This window comes from Eriocheir sinensis, chromosome 4, assembly GCF_024679095.1.
Source record: "Eriocheir sinensis breed Jianghai 21 chromosome 4, ASM2467909v1, whole genome shotgun sequence".
In the NCBI taxonomy this organism is placed as follows: Eukaryota; Metazoa; Arthropoda; class Malacostraca; order Decapoda; family Varunidae; genus Eriocheir; species Eriocheir sinensis.
Genome location: NC_066512.1, coordinates 19,239,965 through 19,256,860, shown reverse-complemented (window position 1 = coordinate 19,256,860; position 16,896 = coordinate 19,239,965). Strand labels below are relative to the sequence as shown.

Below are 16,896 nucleotides of genomic sequence, written 5' to 3'. Positions count from 1 at the left end.
TTACCGTCTATATGTGTGTCTGTTTCTCTCCATTTTGTCCGTCCGTCCGTCCGTGCGTGCGTGCGTCGCCCCCTTCCTGCTCCGTTCTTTTTGTTGTTCTTTGTTGGCGGTGATGATGTTTTTCCCCTTTCATGTTTGAAGATTGGCGTCCCTCGAGGGGATTACATTACGTCCCCTCGTGACTCCATCAGCCCTTCCCTCTCCGCCCCGCCGCTGCTATTGCCCCGCCCCGCCCCGCCCAACCCTCTGCAACCTGTCTTTTCTCCGTCTCGTCCCGTCTCTACCTGGTCCTGTCCCGTTCTCACTCACTATCCATCCCTCTCCACACCTGTCCTGCCCCATTTCCATCCTGCCTCGCCCCTCAAAGTGTTCCCTGCCCCATCTCCGCCCTGTCCCGTCTCTTCTTGGTCCTGCCTTGTTTTTATTCTCTTTCTGCCCCGTCCCAACTTAACCTAACCTAACCTAACTTTGTCTTGCCTCAGTCCCATCATGTCTGTCCCTACCCGTCCTATCTCCGCCCTGTTTCTTCCGTGTCCCGCGTCTTCCTCGTCCCGTTTTTTCCCCGTCCCTGTCCTCTCCTGCCCTCACTCAGCCAATCACTTCTCTCCCCTCTTTTTCTTCCCCTCGCTTACTGACCAAACTCATTTCTTTATAATATTTGTCTTTCTCTTTCGTCTATTGACTTTTCCCCTTAATTTTGGCTCGAGGGAGAGAGAGGGTTCGCTTATTTGTTTCTTGTTTTTATTTCTTATTCTGTTTGTCTGTCTGAGCGTCTCCCTGTGTGTGTGTGTGTGTGTGTGTGTTCCCGTCTATCTGTCTGTCTGTCTGTCTTTCTCTACCTATATGTCTATCTATCTAACACACACACACACACACACACACACACATTCCCTATACATACCATACCACTCACATTTTCCTGTTCCCCTGTTCTTCCTCCCTTACTTCCCCTCCATCCTTTCCCCTCCTCCCTCCCTCCCTTCCCTCTCCCTATTGTCTCTCTCATCCTTTGCACGGGCTTCAAAATATATTCGCCCGTGTAGCTCTTTCATATATTTCAAAGCTTACTGAGACATGCTGTTGCTGGAGGGGCAGAGGGACCTGCTCTCTCTCTCTCTCTCTCTCTCTCTCTCTCTCTCTCTCTCTCTCTCTCTCTCTCTCTCTCTCTCTCTCTCTCTCTCTCTCTCTCTCTCTCTCTCTCTCTCTCTCATTTTTTTTATTATTTCTCCGTTCCCCTCCCTTCTCTTCTTTTTCTTTCTCTTCCCTTCTTCCTTCCTTCCTTCCATTCATCACCGCCTTCCTCCGTGCCTTCCCTCCTTCCTTCCTTCCTTCCTACTGTAATCCTCCCCTCATCCATCACTTCCATTTTACTTGTTCCTTTCTTCCTCTTCCTTTCCCCTCTCTGCTCCTCCTCGACCTCCCCCTTCTCCCCTTCCTCTTTCTCCTTCTACTTCTCTTCCCTAATCCTCGTCCTTCTACTCCCCTTCCCCCCTCCTCCTCCTCTTCCTCCTCCTCCTCCTCCTCACCAGGGCGCTTACGGGGGTCGTTCTCCCCCTGCCGAGGCGCCGCCCATGCAGGTAATGGGATAAAGGCAAACTTCAGAGCCTCTCTAATGACGCGACTCGACCAACTCGCCGCCCAAGCTGAGGAGGATTTGATGGGCCGTGATGGAGACGCAAACACACACACACACACACACACACACACACACACACACACACACACACACACACACACACACACTCACAGTCAGTCAGTCAGTCTAAACGTCAAAAAGTTTCCTGCGCTACTGCTGTCGTGCTGTGTTTATAAAAGGAAGGGTAACTGAATTAGCAGAGAGAGAGAGAGAGAGAGAGAGAGAGAGAGAGAGAGAGAGAGAGAGAGAGAGAGAGAGAGAGAGAGAGAGATTAACATATCCCCTAATACCCCTCCTCGCCTCAGCTCGCCCACCTCACGCCCACCACCACCACCTCCACCTCTTCCTCCTTTGTCATGCCTCTGTAATCATTAGTTTCTCCCTCAACAAGTGGCTTCCTCATTCAGTAAACTACACACGCCGTCAGAGAGAGAGTGTGTGTGTGTGTGTGTGTGTGTGTGTGTGTGCAGGGCAAGATGCAGGGGCGGGATTGGCTCCGTGCACCCTCGGGCCTCGGGGAAGCATGCAAGCGATGGTCCGCCCGGCAAACCTTTTATCATTTTAGTGCAGAGCTTTTACTTATATTTCGCCCTCATCCCGCACGCAGGGGAAGGCTTGTGTGTTGTAGGGCTGGGCAGGCGGGCGTTCATGGATGTGATTCGCTGCTCTTTTGTTTCACCAACTCCATTCCGCTGACGAAGCATATGATGTAATTATCCTTTGATGTGAAATTGAATTGATCTCTCGTTTTTGTCTCACACATTATACCATAGGACGATTACTTAAGCTTCATGAAAACCGACGAATGTTGAGAAAATGCTATACATCATTACAGTTCACTAATGTTGCAAGAATATCCGGAAATAATATTGTAATGCTATATAATCGCCGAGTAAAAAATTATTAGTTAACCATTAAATGTGAAAGTAGAGGAGGACGGGGAAAGAGTAAGGAGTGAGAAGTGGTGCCTATGAGAGGTGGATGAGGCAGGTCACAAAAGCAGTGTAACGATGCCTTAAAGAATAATAAACGATTACCGTAAACGCCAGCAGCCCACCTCAGCCCATCACTCCTGTTCCTCCTCCTCCTTATCTTCCTCGTCATTCTCGTCTTAATAAATGTAAAAATAGTAAACAATAACTACAAACACCAACAGCATACCTCAGCCCTTGCCATCACTCCTGTTCCTCATCCAGCTTATCCTTTCCAGCTTCCTCCTCCTCCTCCTCCACCCGTCACCTTCCCCCCGTTCTTCCCCTCCTCCACTAGTGCGGGCCGGTGGACAGTGACGCCCGTACACTAATGGGTCACAGTGTTAATTGAAGCGGCGTAAGTCAACGGGTTTAGGTCAGTGAGTGTCAGCAGATGGATCGACTTTTTCGTGTGTTTCTTCGCCGCCCGTCAGCCAGCCATCACGCACCACCTCTTCTCTACGCTGAGGTCCGAATTCAGACTCTTTCGGCTCTCACCTTTTGGTCAATAAACTAACTAACTATAGGCCTTGGGTATTCTCAGACGCTTCCGCCTCTCACATCCACTATTTCCAAAGGCGAAAAAGGAGATGAGTCGGGTTCTAATGAGTGTTTTTTTTAGGTTCATGGTACAGAAGAAGGGTCAAACTACCACCAGGGTCATTAAACTACCCCTGGAAATGCCCCAAACTCCTACGAAAACCTTGTCAAATATGTGTAGTCTACTTGGGCGCCGAAATGTTTTAGAATGTGACCCTCATAGTAACCCTCAGAAAGCTCTCTCCCTTCTCCTGCCCCGGGAAGAGCTTTTCACAAACACAACTTCCCTCCCCCTCGCCGTTCTTGTCCCCGTCGTTATCATTTTCCAATTCCATCCCAGTGACTCTTCCAGGCCCTTCCCACTCGAGTCTTCATTCTCTCTCTCTCTCTCTCTCTCTCTCTCTCTCTCTCTCTCTCTCTCTCTCTCTCTCTCTCTCTCTCTCTCTCTCTCTCTCTCTCTCTCTCTCTCTCTCTCTCTCTCTCTCTATCTATCTATCTATCTATCTATCTATCTATTCAAATAAGAAAAGACAAGAAGCTTAAAGACTATCATTAACTCCAGTACGTACATTGAATGGGGATTAGAAGCAAGAGATATCGATTCATTAATGGATCCTCCAGTTTTTTTTGTTTTTTTTCGGACGCTCGTTTGTGTCCGCTACCCACTTGGTTGTAAACTTGAGTATTCACGTATTCAATATCATGACTAAATGTTTTACTATCTCTGCACGGAACAAAAGGAATTCAGTAGCTTGTTTTCAGCTGACTCGTTCTCGTACACAAAGGAATAACAAAGACAGGAATAAATTAAGATTAGCCTTTCATTCACGTCAGTTCGTCACTCATAACCACTCTAAGACGGTGTTTGCGAAGACGCTCGGCGGTGACGGGTCGGCCACGCCAGGCTGGAAGTACGGCGAGGTCAGTGCCCGCAGGATGCACCAAGGTTACGGAGAGTCCTGTGAGGAGCCTTCGTAGTGTGTTTGAGGACAGAAGTACAGGACTGCGGCACATCCACTTTAACCCCTCCCTCCCTGCCTCCCCGCCTCCATCCTGCCTTCCTTCCTTCCTTCCCTCCCAGCTGAAGGACGCTGATTGCGGGGGACAAAGGAAGAGATGACAGATTCTCGGGAAGGAAAATGAGAAGGAAGAGGAAGAGGAGGAGGAGGAGGAGGAGGAGGAGAAGACATCTTAATAAGTGTGTGTGTGTGTGTGTGGGTGTGTGTGTGTGAGAGAGAGAGAGAGAGAGAGAGAGAGAGAGAGAGAGAGAGAGAGAGAGAGAGAGAGAGAGAGAGAGAGAGAGAGAGAGAGAGAGATCAAGTGGTTAAGGGATATGGCAAGAATTGGGCGTGGAGGGAAACAAACGGGGACCTGGAAATGAGGTGGAAACAAGATCGAGGTAAAAGATAAAAGAAGTAACACCGAGGAAAGTGGATGGCGTCAGGGTAATTGAAGGGGGTCTACGGATGGCCGAGAGCAGGAGGGGGCAGGGCAGGTAAGAGAGGGTCAAAGAAGTGAGAAGAAGGGAACTATTATATGAGATGCGGAAAACCTAACAGAGTGGTGCATATAAACAAGACAAACCAGGAACAAGCAGTGATGAAAATCGAGTTCATGGATAAATTATTGCAAGCGGAAAACTGATGTGCAGAAAATGAATACTATGGCGATTATAAAACTGCAAGTGGCTGGGGGTTGGGGGGGGGGGACAGGGAAAGAAGAAGAAGGAAAGAAACAGAAGGTGGCCGGGGAGTGGAAGGGGCAGGGAAAGAAGGGGTTGTGTCAAAAAAACAAAATATTATCGTAATGGAAGAAAAAGGAGGGGAAGAGGAGGAGAAATCGTTGCGAGAGGTGAGAAAGTGAGATGTCAGGGGAAGAGGGAGAGAGAGAGGGGAGAAGAAACTGCAGTGGAGGAGGAGGGGAGAAAAGGAGATGCGTCGGGGTTGGAAAATGAGGGAGAAGAAAGGAAATTGGCGTGAATGAAAGGAAAGGGAGATTGTCATGAAAGGGGATGACGGAGCGTCACGGGGAGGAGGGAGAGCGAAAAGAAGGGAGACTGTCATGAATGGACGGAGGGGAGGGGAAAGTGTAGTGAAGGGAGAGGAAGAAAAGCTCATCGTGAAGAGAAGGGAAGAAGTGTCGTTAATGTTAGGAAGGGGGAATGGTCGTGAAGAGGTGCCGTTGGGGGGTAGAGGAAAGGAAAAGAGGGAAGGGAAGGAAAAATTATGAAGAGGAGTGTTGGTGGGAGAAGAAGAGGGAAAAAGAGAGGAAATCGTAGTGAAGAGAGGTGTTGGAGAGGATGGGGAGGAGGAGCGTTCGTGAAGAGATGTGTTGGTGGGAGGAGAGGAGGAAAAAAGAAAGGGAATCATCGTGAAGAGCGGTGTCTGTGGGCGGGTGGGGGCGGGGAGGATCCTTCGTGCAATCTTGGCCGTGTCTCGCCGGCGCTGGAGGGGCTTAGGGAGACCATCACACCCGCCGTTACCGTCATCTCCGGACTCCACTTCTTTCAAAATTGGATTGAAAATCGCTTCTCGGCGTGAATGTGTCCGCTGTGATGCCCGGGAGGGGGCGTTTGAGTGGGAGGAGGCAGGACCGTTGAGGGGGAAGGGAAGGCTGATGCAAGGCTGAAGATGCTGTTCCCTCGTGTGCTTGATGGCGCGACGACGAGGATCCATCAGGGTTTGTTGTGCGCGCCTGTTAGGGAGTCATTGCCGTGGTCATCACACGTGGCCCGCACCTGACACCCGCCTGATGGATCGCGTCTGGCTCGGAGGGGCCCGCAGGCGTCTTCAGGCTCGCCGCTGCCCCGTGGTGGGAATGATATACTTGCAATGCGCCGTGGTGGGAGTGACATACTTTTTTTTTTTTTGCAATGCGAGGCTGAGTTCAAAATCATATCCAGAGTAGGGCAGAGTCTGGCTTGGAGGGTCTCACAGGCGTCTCCAGGCTTGCCGCTGCTCCGTATTGGGAATGATATACTGATTTTCTTTCTTATTTCTTTTGTTTTTCAGTGCGAGGCTGAGTACAGTTTAGTATCCAGAGTTCGGTATAAAAAATAGGGTGTCGAGGGGAGGAAGGAGAAGGGGAAGAGGGGAGGTTATCATGAATGGAGGGAGGGGAGGGAAGGGAAGATTGTCGTGAAGAGAGGAAGAGAAGGGGAGAAGATTCGGTCATCGTGAAGAGAAGTGTCGTTGTGGTTCAGGGACCAGAGGCGTTTCCGGCTTGTCGTTGCGCCGTATTGGAAATGGTATCCTGAATTTTTATTACTTTATTTATTTATTACTTTGTTTATTTGTTATTATTTTGGGGGGAGGGCGATGCGAGGCTGAGTACAAACCAATATGCAGAGTATGGCTTGAGTTTTAAATTGCCTTCTCTGGTTTATTAGGTATATTCAGAAATTCATTATATTCTTTTTTATCCGCGAAGGAGACAATTAATACACTGTTATTATTTAGTTTACGAGTAGGCGGAAATGATACAGTATAGCATGGCGTCAGACTTTTCTGGCACGTACAGCGGAAAATCTTGTCTTCATACAGCGTGCTAACTTTGTAATATTGTGCTCCCGTTAATTGACACACCTGGTGGAGAAGGAAACACCAAGGAGCTCCCTCCGGCCAAATCGAGGGTTTTCCTCTCCACCGTCATCCTGTAAGGCCTTCGCGGGTCCTCCTCGACTGCCTTCCACCTCCAGCAACTTGTGTCACCATTAGTGCCGTGTACTCAGCGAGCCACACTCCGGTTGGGTGGTAAAGGAAAGGCCGCGTGAGGAAAGAAGTCATAGCCCAGGCCCTCCACCCTGCCTTCACCCACAAACTGCTGGTGCATTACCCAGGTATGAGTAGGCAGTTTACGCTTGGGAACGTGGCGCCCAAGAAGTCCTCACGCCAGGCGGTGACGGCTGCAAACAGTGCATGGTGCCGGGAAGGCGTCCATGCATCACACACCAACTTGAGTGAAAGAGGAAAACAAATACTGCTCTTTCGGTAAACCTTATTACGAACGAAAATCACACACGAACTCAACCTTCAATCACGACTTCGGTCAGCTGGCGAGTTTGAGACATGCGGGGAGAAAAGTAAAGATCACCGAAGAGTTTCACGTACGCCGTGCAATAATAGGCTGGGGATAACCACTGGTACCGCAAGATAAACTGTTAGCGCCGTGGTCCTTCACACATAAATAGAATGTGCAAATGATCAAATAAACTTAGGAGATAAATAAAAATTTTACTGTCATGAATAAGGGAAAAAAGCCGTGCATTGGGAGTCCCGCCACGTGAGCTGCGGTCAGGTGGCTGAGTAAGAGGCACCGAGTGAAGGTGACACCACCTGACACTTGACACCGAAAGCGGCACTCGAGAGAGCCACCTGCGCCTACCCTCAACCCCCCCCCCCTCCCCCCCCCGGTGCCATCACCTCATCCAGCCTCACAACTTCCTGCCTCGTGGGCATTACCCTCCCTTCCTCCACTCCCGGCCCGTGGTGGCGCGGGATCCCTCACGCCCATCCGCTGTGACCCATGACCTGTGTGTGTGTGTGTGTGTGTGTGTCGCGGCAGCACGTGGATTCAGCCACCCCACACTCCCCTGCCTTCTCGCACCGCCCCCAACACGTTTTCTTCTAATTGATTTCCGTCTCCATTTGCATAATTCGATGTTATTAACGGTTATCTCTTGACCACTTCCCAAACTTGCCACAAACTCGCGGGTATTGCGTTACTGGCACACCTTGATGAAACTGTTGGTGCCACGCGAGGCGCCACGCGTGACGGCTCGTGCGGCCCACTGTGGCTCCTACCTGTCAGTGGCGCCGGTGTGTGTCGCGACGGTAGTGATGGTGTGGCGGTGATGTGGCCACGGCCGGGATGAGGACAAACTGGAAGGTGCGGCCTCCCAGCCTCGCCTCATATACCTCGCAGACAACTCCGCCCCTCCACCTCCTCCTCCTACTCCCCTCACGGCTCTCTACCTGGCCCGCCCTCCCTTACCTCCATCTGCTCTCTCTCCCCTCGCTCTTACCCCTTCTGTTGCTCGCTTCCCCTCGCCTGCCTCACAAACTTCCTACCTGGTGCTACTGATTCTCATTAGATATTCCCTTCGACTACTAAGCTTCCTCTTTCACCTGTTTATTCGTTGATTTATGCACCATAACACCATATAGTTCCCCTTCCCTCCTTCACCTATCTCACCATATATTTCTGTCCCCCATGCTGCTTCCCCGTTTACTTACTCTAAGTCCCTACACACTTACACACCCCTTCGTGGTCTGTCTCACACCCCTCACACCACCCCAATATCTCCCTCACACTATTTCCAACACACACTTTTCCAATGTCCCTCACACACCCCTTTCCCATTATCCCTCACACCACCTCAACACATCCCACACACCCTTATCTTGTCTCCCTAACACCCCTCCCTGTTTCCCTCACATCACCCCTTTCCTGGCTCCTTCACACCCTTCCATTCTCCCTCACATCACCCTTAACACACTCCACATAACCCTTTCCCGCCGCCGTCACACCCCTCACATCACCCCAACACTCATCTTCCTTATCAGCCTTGCCATTCTGTCACCGCCCTCGTCAACAGCGCCCACCCCCGCCCCCCTCACCCCCCTTCAATTTCCCTACCTTCCTGTCAATCACTCGGGCTGCTCCGGGAAGGCAGGAAGCGTCGCAAACACGAGATAAACGACAACGATGCCATTTCCCGCGCCATATGGTTGGTCGGGGTTGTTCGGGCACATGAAATGCAACGGTGATGTATATTTTTTTCAGTCCTCGTGTGTGTGTGTGTGTGTGTGTGTGTTTATGCTGTTTATTTTCTGTTATAATTCGTCCCTCGTGTTAAACTTTTGGTTACGACTTTTATTCTGACCTACACTCTCTCTCTCTCTCTCTCTCTCTCTCTCTCTCTCTCTCTCTCTCTCTCTCTCTCTCTCTCTCTCTCTCTCTCTCTCTCTCTCTCTCTCTCTCTCTCTCTCTATATATATATATATATATATATATATATATATATATATATATATATATATATATATATATATATATATATATCTTACCGTGAACTAGTCCCCTATCCCAGTGTCTCTGCTGTCGCTTGTCTGGCTGGTTATTTCAAGGTCGGTGTTTTTGCAGGGGCATCTGGAACGTCCCTTACATCACGGCTGTGTACGTGGTGCTGGGCTCGGTGCTGCGGAACCCCCAGACGCGGCCCAACTTCATCTACAGACTGCACGACGCGGACATGGCCATGGCAACCAACATGAGGGAGAAGGTGAGCTTAATGCCCTTTTGTCATTAGTTCTCCCTCCATCATCATCATCTGTTTGACGTCAGGTTTTACCATGATCTCATGAAGTTCGACGGTTTATGATACGCTTCTATTTATGTCCAATCCCCTCAGCCTTTCTAATGCCCAATGTTGCCACTTCTTTCTCCACGCAAGTAGAATGGTGTTTGGTCATCATTGGGAATTGTTTCACGTCGCATTTCCTGTCGTCCAAGACCCTTCCCCCCCTCCCTCAATAACACACACCTCTCCAGTAAAGCAAATGTGGTATAGTTGCAACGCCCGATTTACTGAAGATCAAATAAATTGTCTTTTTGGGGTCTTCCCTCGTGACGCCAGATTTTTACTTCATTTCGGTAAGAATAATTGCAAGAGTATTAACGTTGATTAAAGAGGCAAAGTCACTGATTCTAACATGTCGCTCACATGTCGCAGAGGCAGACTTTTTCTTTAATGGCAGGCTGAGCGGATTAAGATGGGAGTATTTACTTTGATAATATTGTGTTAACACTTAGGCAATAATTAATTTAATAAACAAGGTAGATGACATGACATTGACTCGTTTGACCAGCCTCTGGATAGCCTTTGCTACCTAGCCAGAGCTTGGTGTTAAGTGCATGTTACAAAGTGAAAATCTCACTACGCTATAACAAAACGTTTCATTACAAGATAAAACTGTAGACCTAGATTCCTCTTTTTCCGCCTAAAAAGGACATTTATTCTGCTAATTGACCCGTACACTGGATAACAGAAGTCCTGTTGCCACTGGAATCTGTATATTTAGTGAGTCATAACACCGAAGCAGTGGCTACAAAGACCCTTGCCAGTCGATGAAACAGTAGAGACTAAACTTGCTTTCCTCTCTGTTCCATCAAATACGAGCATAATTATTCACTGCTCCATCGACTCCCAAGGTCGTGCTCGGGGTTTAGTGGAAAGATAGAGTTCAGGAGGCAATGTATGGTGCCATAATGATAGTAGCCTATTACTGTCACACTGTTGTCCCTGATGAAGGTAACCAAGGTTCTCCCTTGTTTTAGGTTCATGTCTGTAGTGGTTTAGCCTATATCGAGGAGGTGTTTGTTAGCTACACCTTATTTTCTACTTGCCCTCAAAAAATGGCATATATTTGTTGCACTGACTGATATCTGATTTTTTTATTGTTGATGCTATTGTTGCATTCGAGAGGATAGGGTAATGGACAACCCAGTAAGGAATTTCATCTAGGGTCAGATAAGCTAATCTCATGAAACTCATCACACATTTCCGATTTCCTGTAAACAGAATCTTTTTAGCAAGCTAACCAAGATGTACACACTCAGGGCGTGTTCATGTACGTCACCAACCTCGAGGAATACGGCCACCTGGTGGACCCCGACTACTTCCACACCAAATACCTCCACAACGACATGTGGCAGATGAAGGCCAACCGCCGGGACTGGGAGAAGCGCTACATCCACGCGCAGTACTGGGATGCTGTCAACCTCAAGAACCTCAATGAAATGGTAAGTGGACAAAAACTTTATGCATGTTTATATATATATATATATATATATATATATATATATATATATATATATATATATATATATATATATATATAACCATCCCCATTCTGGTATTTCTAACCTGTTTACATTCCCACTGTCTGAGGCTATATAGATATATCTATATATATATATATATTTATATATATATATATATATATATATATATATATATATATATATATATATATATATATATATATATATATATATATATATTTGACTTGAAATAACGAAAATGATATAAGAACTATTCCTTGTATCTACCTAGCTATCCATAGTTCTGATGCAGATTTTCTCGAGGAACTTTCTTGAAGAGGTGTTAGAAGATACTATGATCAAGGGGAAGGATACATAGAAGTGAAAAGAATAATTTTGTCCAGGAGTGTTGTTCCTTGCCATGATAGCAATATCAAAACTAGTGAAGTTTTGTAAGATGTAAATCACAAGGTCACACCACAGAACTAACCCATTCTTAAGCTATGTATTTTTTTTTTTTTTTTTTTTTTTCAAAGGGGGTAAAAATAACCATCCACCCCATTTTTAAAATAGACTGAGTTCAGCTTAGCTTAGTCTCAGATTGTACTCCATCATTTGTATATACTCATTTTGAACAGTTACAAGCTTTTTTTGTTTATATATTTCATCCAGATTTTTTTTTTTTTTTTTTTTTTTTTTTTTTTTTTTTTTTTCCTCAATATGTTGAGTCACATCGTTTTCCTTCCACTAGCCCCTCAGACAGTGGGAATGTAAACAGGTTAGAAATACCAGAATGGGGATGGTTAATGCCTGCAGCACGTGGCCTGAATGTACAATGCAGTTCATTTTACTGTGAAATCTTAATTTTTCACTCTGTGTGTTATTCTGCTTTGTGTGGAAGACGTGTTGCAAAGGACAAATGTGTAAGTCTTACTTTGCATTATACTGTATACCAGATAATTCATGGTGTTGCCTCCTCCTCCCTCAGCCGTGCCCCGACGTGTACTGGTTCCCCCTGTTCTCTCCACGGTTCTGTAAGGAGCTCGTTGAACTGGCCGACGATAATGGTGGATGGTCAGATGGTACCAACAATGTGAGTAAAGTCTTATTTTTTTATTCCAAGCCTTAAATTACTTTAAAAGCAGATATAACTGATAAGGTACATGTACTTTGTTATATTTATTCTATCCTATATTCTGGTAAAATCAAATTTACTTAATTCATTCATATTTTTTAGTGAACATAACTGAGTTAATATTTCATATGAATTCATTATCACTTTATATATGATATTCAAGAATGGTTACACTCTTTGTAACCTAATTATCTGCCATTCCAATGAGTATGTATTATTTTGATTGCTTGTGACATTTATCAGTACATAAGTTTCCTGATCCTGTCATATTATTATGAGTGGTTAAAATGCAACTGTTCTCTGTTTCAGGACCCCAGACTGGCTGGTGGCTATGAAAATGTACCAACAGTTGACATCCACATGAACCAGATGGAGTATGAACAAGAGTGGCTCTGGATTCTTCGCAACTATGTCAAGCCCATGGCAGAGAAAGTCTATTTAGGTTATGACAGTGATGTAAGTTTCACTTTACAAAAGCCATCTGAAAAATATGAAAGTAATAATTATTCATAAAAAATTTGAGACAAAAGTGTCCAATATCTTTGAGCTAAGAAGCCCTGACCTTTATGTCACTTCTTCCAGGCCCGAGCTATCATGAACTTCATTGTGAGATACAGGCCTACCGAGCAGTCCTTCCTGCGCCCACACCATGATTCCTCTACTTATACAATTAACGTTGGTCTCAATCGCCCACACATTGATTATGAGGTGAGATTCAACTTTTCCCTGTTGACATGTAATACAGAAAACTTAAAGCAAGAGAAAAAGCAGCACAGTGTAGGTCTTCCTCCTCCTTGGATTTGATTGTCATGTATTCTTGTTTTTTATTCATGTATGTATTGTGTTAAGCTCGCAGTTCCTCTGTTTATTTCATTTATCATGAAGTTACTTTATTAACACGAATCTAAACACAAAATGGAATTTGGTGTGCTAGTAAATTTTGACCTTTGTCCAATGAGCAGCTGCCAAAAGTGTTGCCATCAGAGTATTGCACCAGCAGGGTTATTAGTAAGATTTGCAGCTTTTTGGTAAATGTGAAGGGCTTCCATTGTTCTGATAGGACTATACTCTGAGCTCAGTCGTAAATAGGGTTGAAATTGGTTGACTTGATTTTTTTCTCCTGAATGTATGCACCGAGAAAATTATCAGTTGGCAGAAATGTTAATGCTCACAATGAATACACAAAATATAATTCAAACCATTCATTTCAGGGAGGTGGAGCTCATTTCATCCGGTACAACTGCTCAGTGGTGGACACAAGAGTGGGTTGGTCACTGATGCATCCCGGCCGCCTCACCCACTACCACGAGGGCCTGCAGACAACCAAAGGAACACGTTACATCATGGTCTCTTTCATTGACCCGTGATTTTGCTTTAAGTCTAAGTTAACCTTCTTTCTGAATTTCTAGTCCATAAGGTGGCCATAGCTTATTGACATTTCTTTCAAACTTTCCAAAGCATCTTGTCTTCCTAAATGAGCAACATATTCTTGTATGATCATTCCTGTAGATATATTATAGTCTTTGTAATAGCTTATAAGCATTCCAGCCAGTTGATTGTTTCTTAACATAGCTTATTGACATTTCTTTCAAACTTTCCAAAGCATCTTGTCTTCCTAAATGAGCAACATATTCTTGTATGATCATTCCTGTAGATATATTATAGTCTTTGTAATAGCTTATAAGCATTCCAGCCAGTTGATTGTTTCTTAACATGCCATAACCATCAAAAACAAAAACTACTAAAATACCACTGTACTAACCTTGTAGCTCTTCAGGTATACGTCCTCATCTCATTCAAGTACATCACTAACGTCATACTTCCAAAAGACACATACTTGATTTACTGTTAATGACAAATGTCCAGGTCATACTTCCAAAATACTTGCAGATTCTATTATAATGATGTGATTTTTAAAAAGCATCTAAGATGGATTCTATTTTTAGCTATTTTTAATGCAGTACATTAGAAGTAAGAAGTTGATTGGTAATATCATAAAAGTGCCCAATATATTAATATTGTATTCTTGCAAAACTTTAGTGTATACAGTAGCTTACAATGTAATAATATGAGACCCCCAATTACTCTACTTTATGAGGAATGTATTTGTTTTATCTTTAGCACCCAGCAGTTCCTTTGTTAGATAATATATATGTCATCACAATGTTTAGGTAATGTTTTATAAAAGTGCTGTGCAGGACCACTGAATCACCTCCACCTCATGCTGTCTCCCTCCCCAAAACTCAGCCTTACTACAAGATAAGCACTCTGCCTTGCTGCCACAAAACTCCCATTTGCAGTGACAACATCATGACCCTGCAAGAAAACTAGTTACTGTAGTAATTAGATGTTAGTTATATTTCCTGCTTGTCACATAGTTGTTACACAATTAGAATGTAACACAGTTATTATGACCCTGACAAGTGGCCCAAGACATAGGATGAAGTACCATAACCCAAGGGCATTAGTGAAATAGTTGGTGTGACCTCTGAATGCACTCTAGTATCCAAAAAGAGGAAATCTGTGAGAATATTTTCTTGCAGGAACTGTATCTCCCATACCAGGATTGTCAGGTTGTATTTTTTACAAATCTTAAGAAAAAATTAACTGCTCATTGAATGATCAGGAAACATTGTTACAGAAACACATGAAATATGCAAATTATTCTTGTATAAATGAAAACCAATCAGTTAACGTGTACACTTAAAATAAATGTGTAACACAAATATATTTGTAGGTCAGTTGCAATTATGTCATATTTATAGTGTTTGATGTGGTACATCCCCTTTTCATGTTGGATTCAGGACAAGATAGGCATGGACATTCTTTTTATAATGGAATGTGTTACCAAATTTGCTTCAAGGCTGAATGTTTAGGAAATTAATAGAGTATTTTTATGTGCTTTTGCTAGTAATGAGTACTGTAAATTTGCCTTAGTAACAAGAGTATGATCTGTGTGTAATGGTAAGGCTGTGAAAAGCTACAACGTGCTTTTCCCACCAAGTGGCCAAAAGCATCTTTATTACAGCATTCCTGATAACCATCATTGTCCCTGCACCCCACCAAAGCAGGATGCTGTGTGACCATGTTGACAAGTTTTAAGTTTTAAGTAACATTGAAGCTATGTAACCTTTTGGTTCTGTCATGAGACACAATGGAATATATCACATATTCTTAAATTTAATTTTTTAAGCAAAGCCTGAAGAACCATGTGTTGGATCCTACAAAATATTCAAAAAGAGCCGTGCCATAGAATCCTCTGTTAACTTTTCCTAATGAAAGAATACTATGCTTGATGAGAAGTGAGGGCAAAGACTCATCCACAGTTTACACATTACTTCTCATTAGTAACCAAAGAAAAAAAGTAGATACTCTTTTGAATTGTGTTAGAACTACCAATATAATAAATGCTGTAAGTACATTTACAATATATTAGATGCACACAGGCAGTAGTGTTGCATGTACATAAATTTGGTATTTTTTTCAGTCATCAAGAAGTTATCAGTTTCACATTGCAAAATGGGAAGTGGTATTTTATGTTTAGCTGATTTTTATTTTCACATTTATCTCAAAATAACACTTGATCAATGGGTTCTGATATTTGCTGATCTGATTTCTACTGTAAAAATTGTGTATAATTGACCATATTGGCTATACAGGCAGCACCACACATGACCGCTCGGTGAACTGTCAAAGCAGTATACTTTAAATAGAGTTCAAGTTATAAGCTAGAGTTTGTCTGAGGCTGGCTGGCCGTGGGATACACAGCCCTGGTGTAACCACCGCCCCAAGCCAACGATTACACACTCTTCACTCTTACCTGATTCCATGACACTACTTCATGATGTTAAGAAAACTGAGGCCAGCATTGTCTGCATTGCATCAGTATGAATTTAATTATTATTCTCATTTGATATTTTGATTGTATTTCCATATTTCTGAAGATTTAAAGTTTACAGTATACCCAGTAACTAATAATTGTGCAGTTTGTGCAGTTCAAGGAAGTTGAGACATTTCATCCAAATACATATCAAAACTTATATCCTTTATGTAGGAAAAGGATATAACCTTTGTGGATGATTATTTTCAAAGTTGCAGCCATCTGAAGGAAGGTTAAGATATCTTTTTTTGATTCATAGCTCACCTGTGACCTCTTCCCCACCTTTTACAGAGACTGAAACACTGATGCAGGTTGTATTACACTGTTGCATAATACCACAAGCATATAAGTTGCATATTTCAGTCTTATGAAGGTATACCTTTCCAGTTATGTGATATAATTTGTAATGCTGTGCTGTTGATCAGGGCTACTGGCCCAGGTTGATGAAGTTATGAGTGGTGCTACTTTTATTGATTGTTATTTTAGATATAGTAAGAAAGCTGTCATATCAATGAGTGATTTTATGCATGCTGAATGTAAACCTTATGTGCAAATATCAGTGATTAAAATAAAGTTTTTACACAACCAACCCACACTGATATAAATATTTTTGTCATTCGCATATTTAAAAGATCCAAGTTCCATGCAAGAAAGGATGATAAGTTTGTTGTTGGACTTTACCTTGCATGTCTGATGTTTAAAAGAAAGAATAGGATAGGAAGCAGCTAACCAAGGAAGTCATCAAGTTTTAACCAAGGACGATATTAGGGTAGTGAGTGCTGGAGAAACTGGAAATTTAAATAAAAGTATGAAGAAAGCAGCCAAGGAAGCTGTAAGACTTAAACTAGCTGCCTTGCTATAACCTTCAGGCGTGCATGGCAGTAACACGCAGCTTTTATCATGAAAATAC

General features: G+C 44.1%; 2 protein-coding genes across 2 annotated transcripts in view; one reads left to right on the top strand and one right to left on the bottom strand.

Moving 5' to 3' along the window:
- The window catches only part of LOC127009477 (immunoglobulin domain-containing protein oig-4-like), a 61,893-nt gene extending 53,792 nt beyond the window's left edge, over positions 1-8,101 (bottom strand). The window contains exon 1 of the mRNA XM_050882576.1: positions 7,950-8,101. The gene's annotated coding sequence lies outside the window, so the exon portion shown is untranslated. The remainder of the gene's footprint in view (positions 1-7,949) is intronic.
- Positions 7,499-16,575, top strand: LOC127009480 (multifunctional procollagen lysine hydroxylase and glycosyltransferase LH3-like). The gene is made up of 7 exons (XM_050882588.1): positions 7,499-7,678; positions 9,292-9,430; positions 10,768-10,950; positions 11,960-12,064; positions 12,416-12,562; positions 12,689-12,814; positions 13,318-16,575. Exons 2-7 carry the CDS (start codon positions 9,401-9,403, stop codon positions 13,471-13,473), a joined length of 747 nt encoding a protein of 248 aa, XP_050738545.1. The 5' UTR covers positions 7,499-7,678; positions 9,292-9,400; the 3' UTR covers positions 13,474-16,575.
- The last annotated feature ends 321 nt before the right edge of the window (positions 16,576-16,896 follow it).

Coding starts and splice junctions, on each gene's coding strand:
- LOC127009480 (XM_050882588.1), top strand. CDS start 9,401: ATGGCCATGGCAACCAACATGAGGGAGAAG. Junction 9,431..10,767: donor CAACCAACATGAGGGAGAAG/GTGAGCTTAATG, acceptor GTACACACTCAG/GGCGTGTTCATGTACGTCAC. Junction 12,815..13,317: donor GCCCACACATTGATTATGAG/GTGAGATTCAAC, acceptor CATTCATTTCAG/GGAGGTGGAGCTCATTTCAT.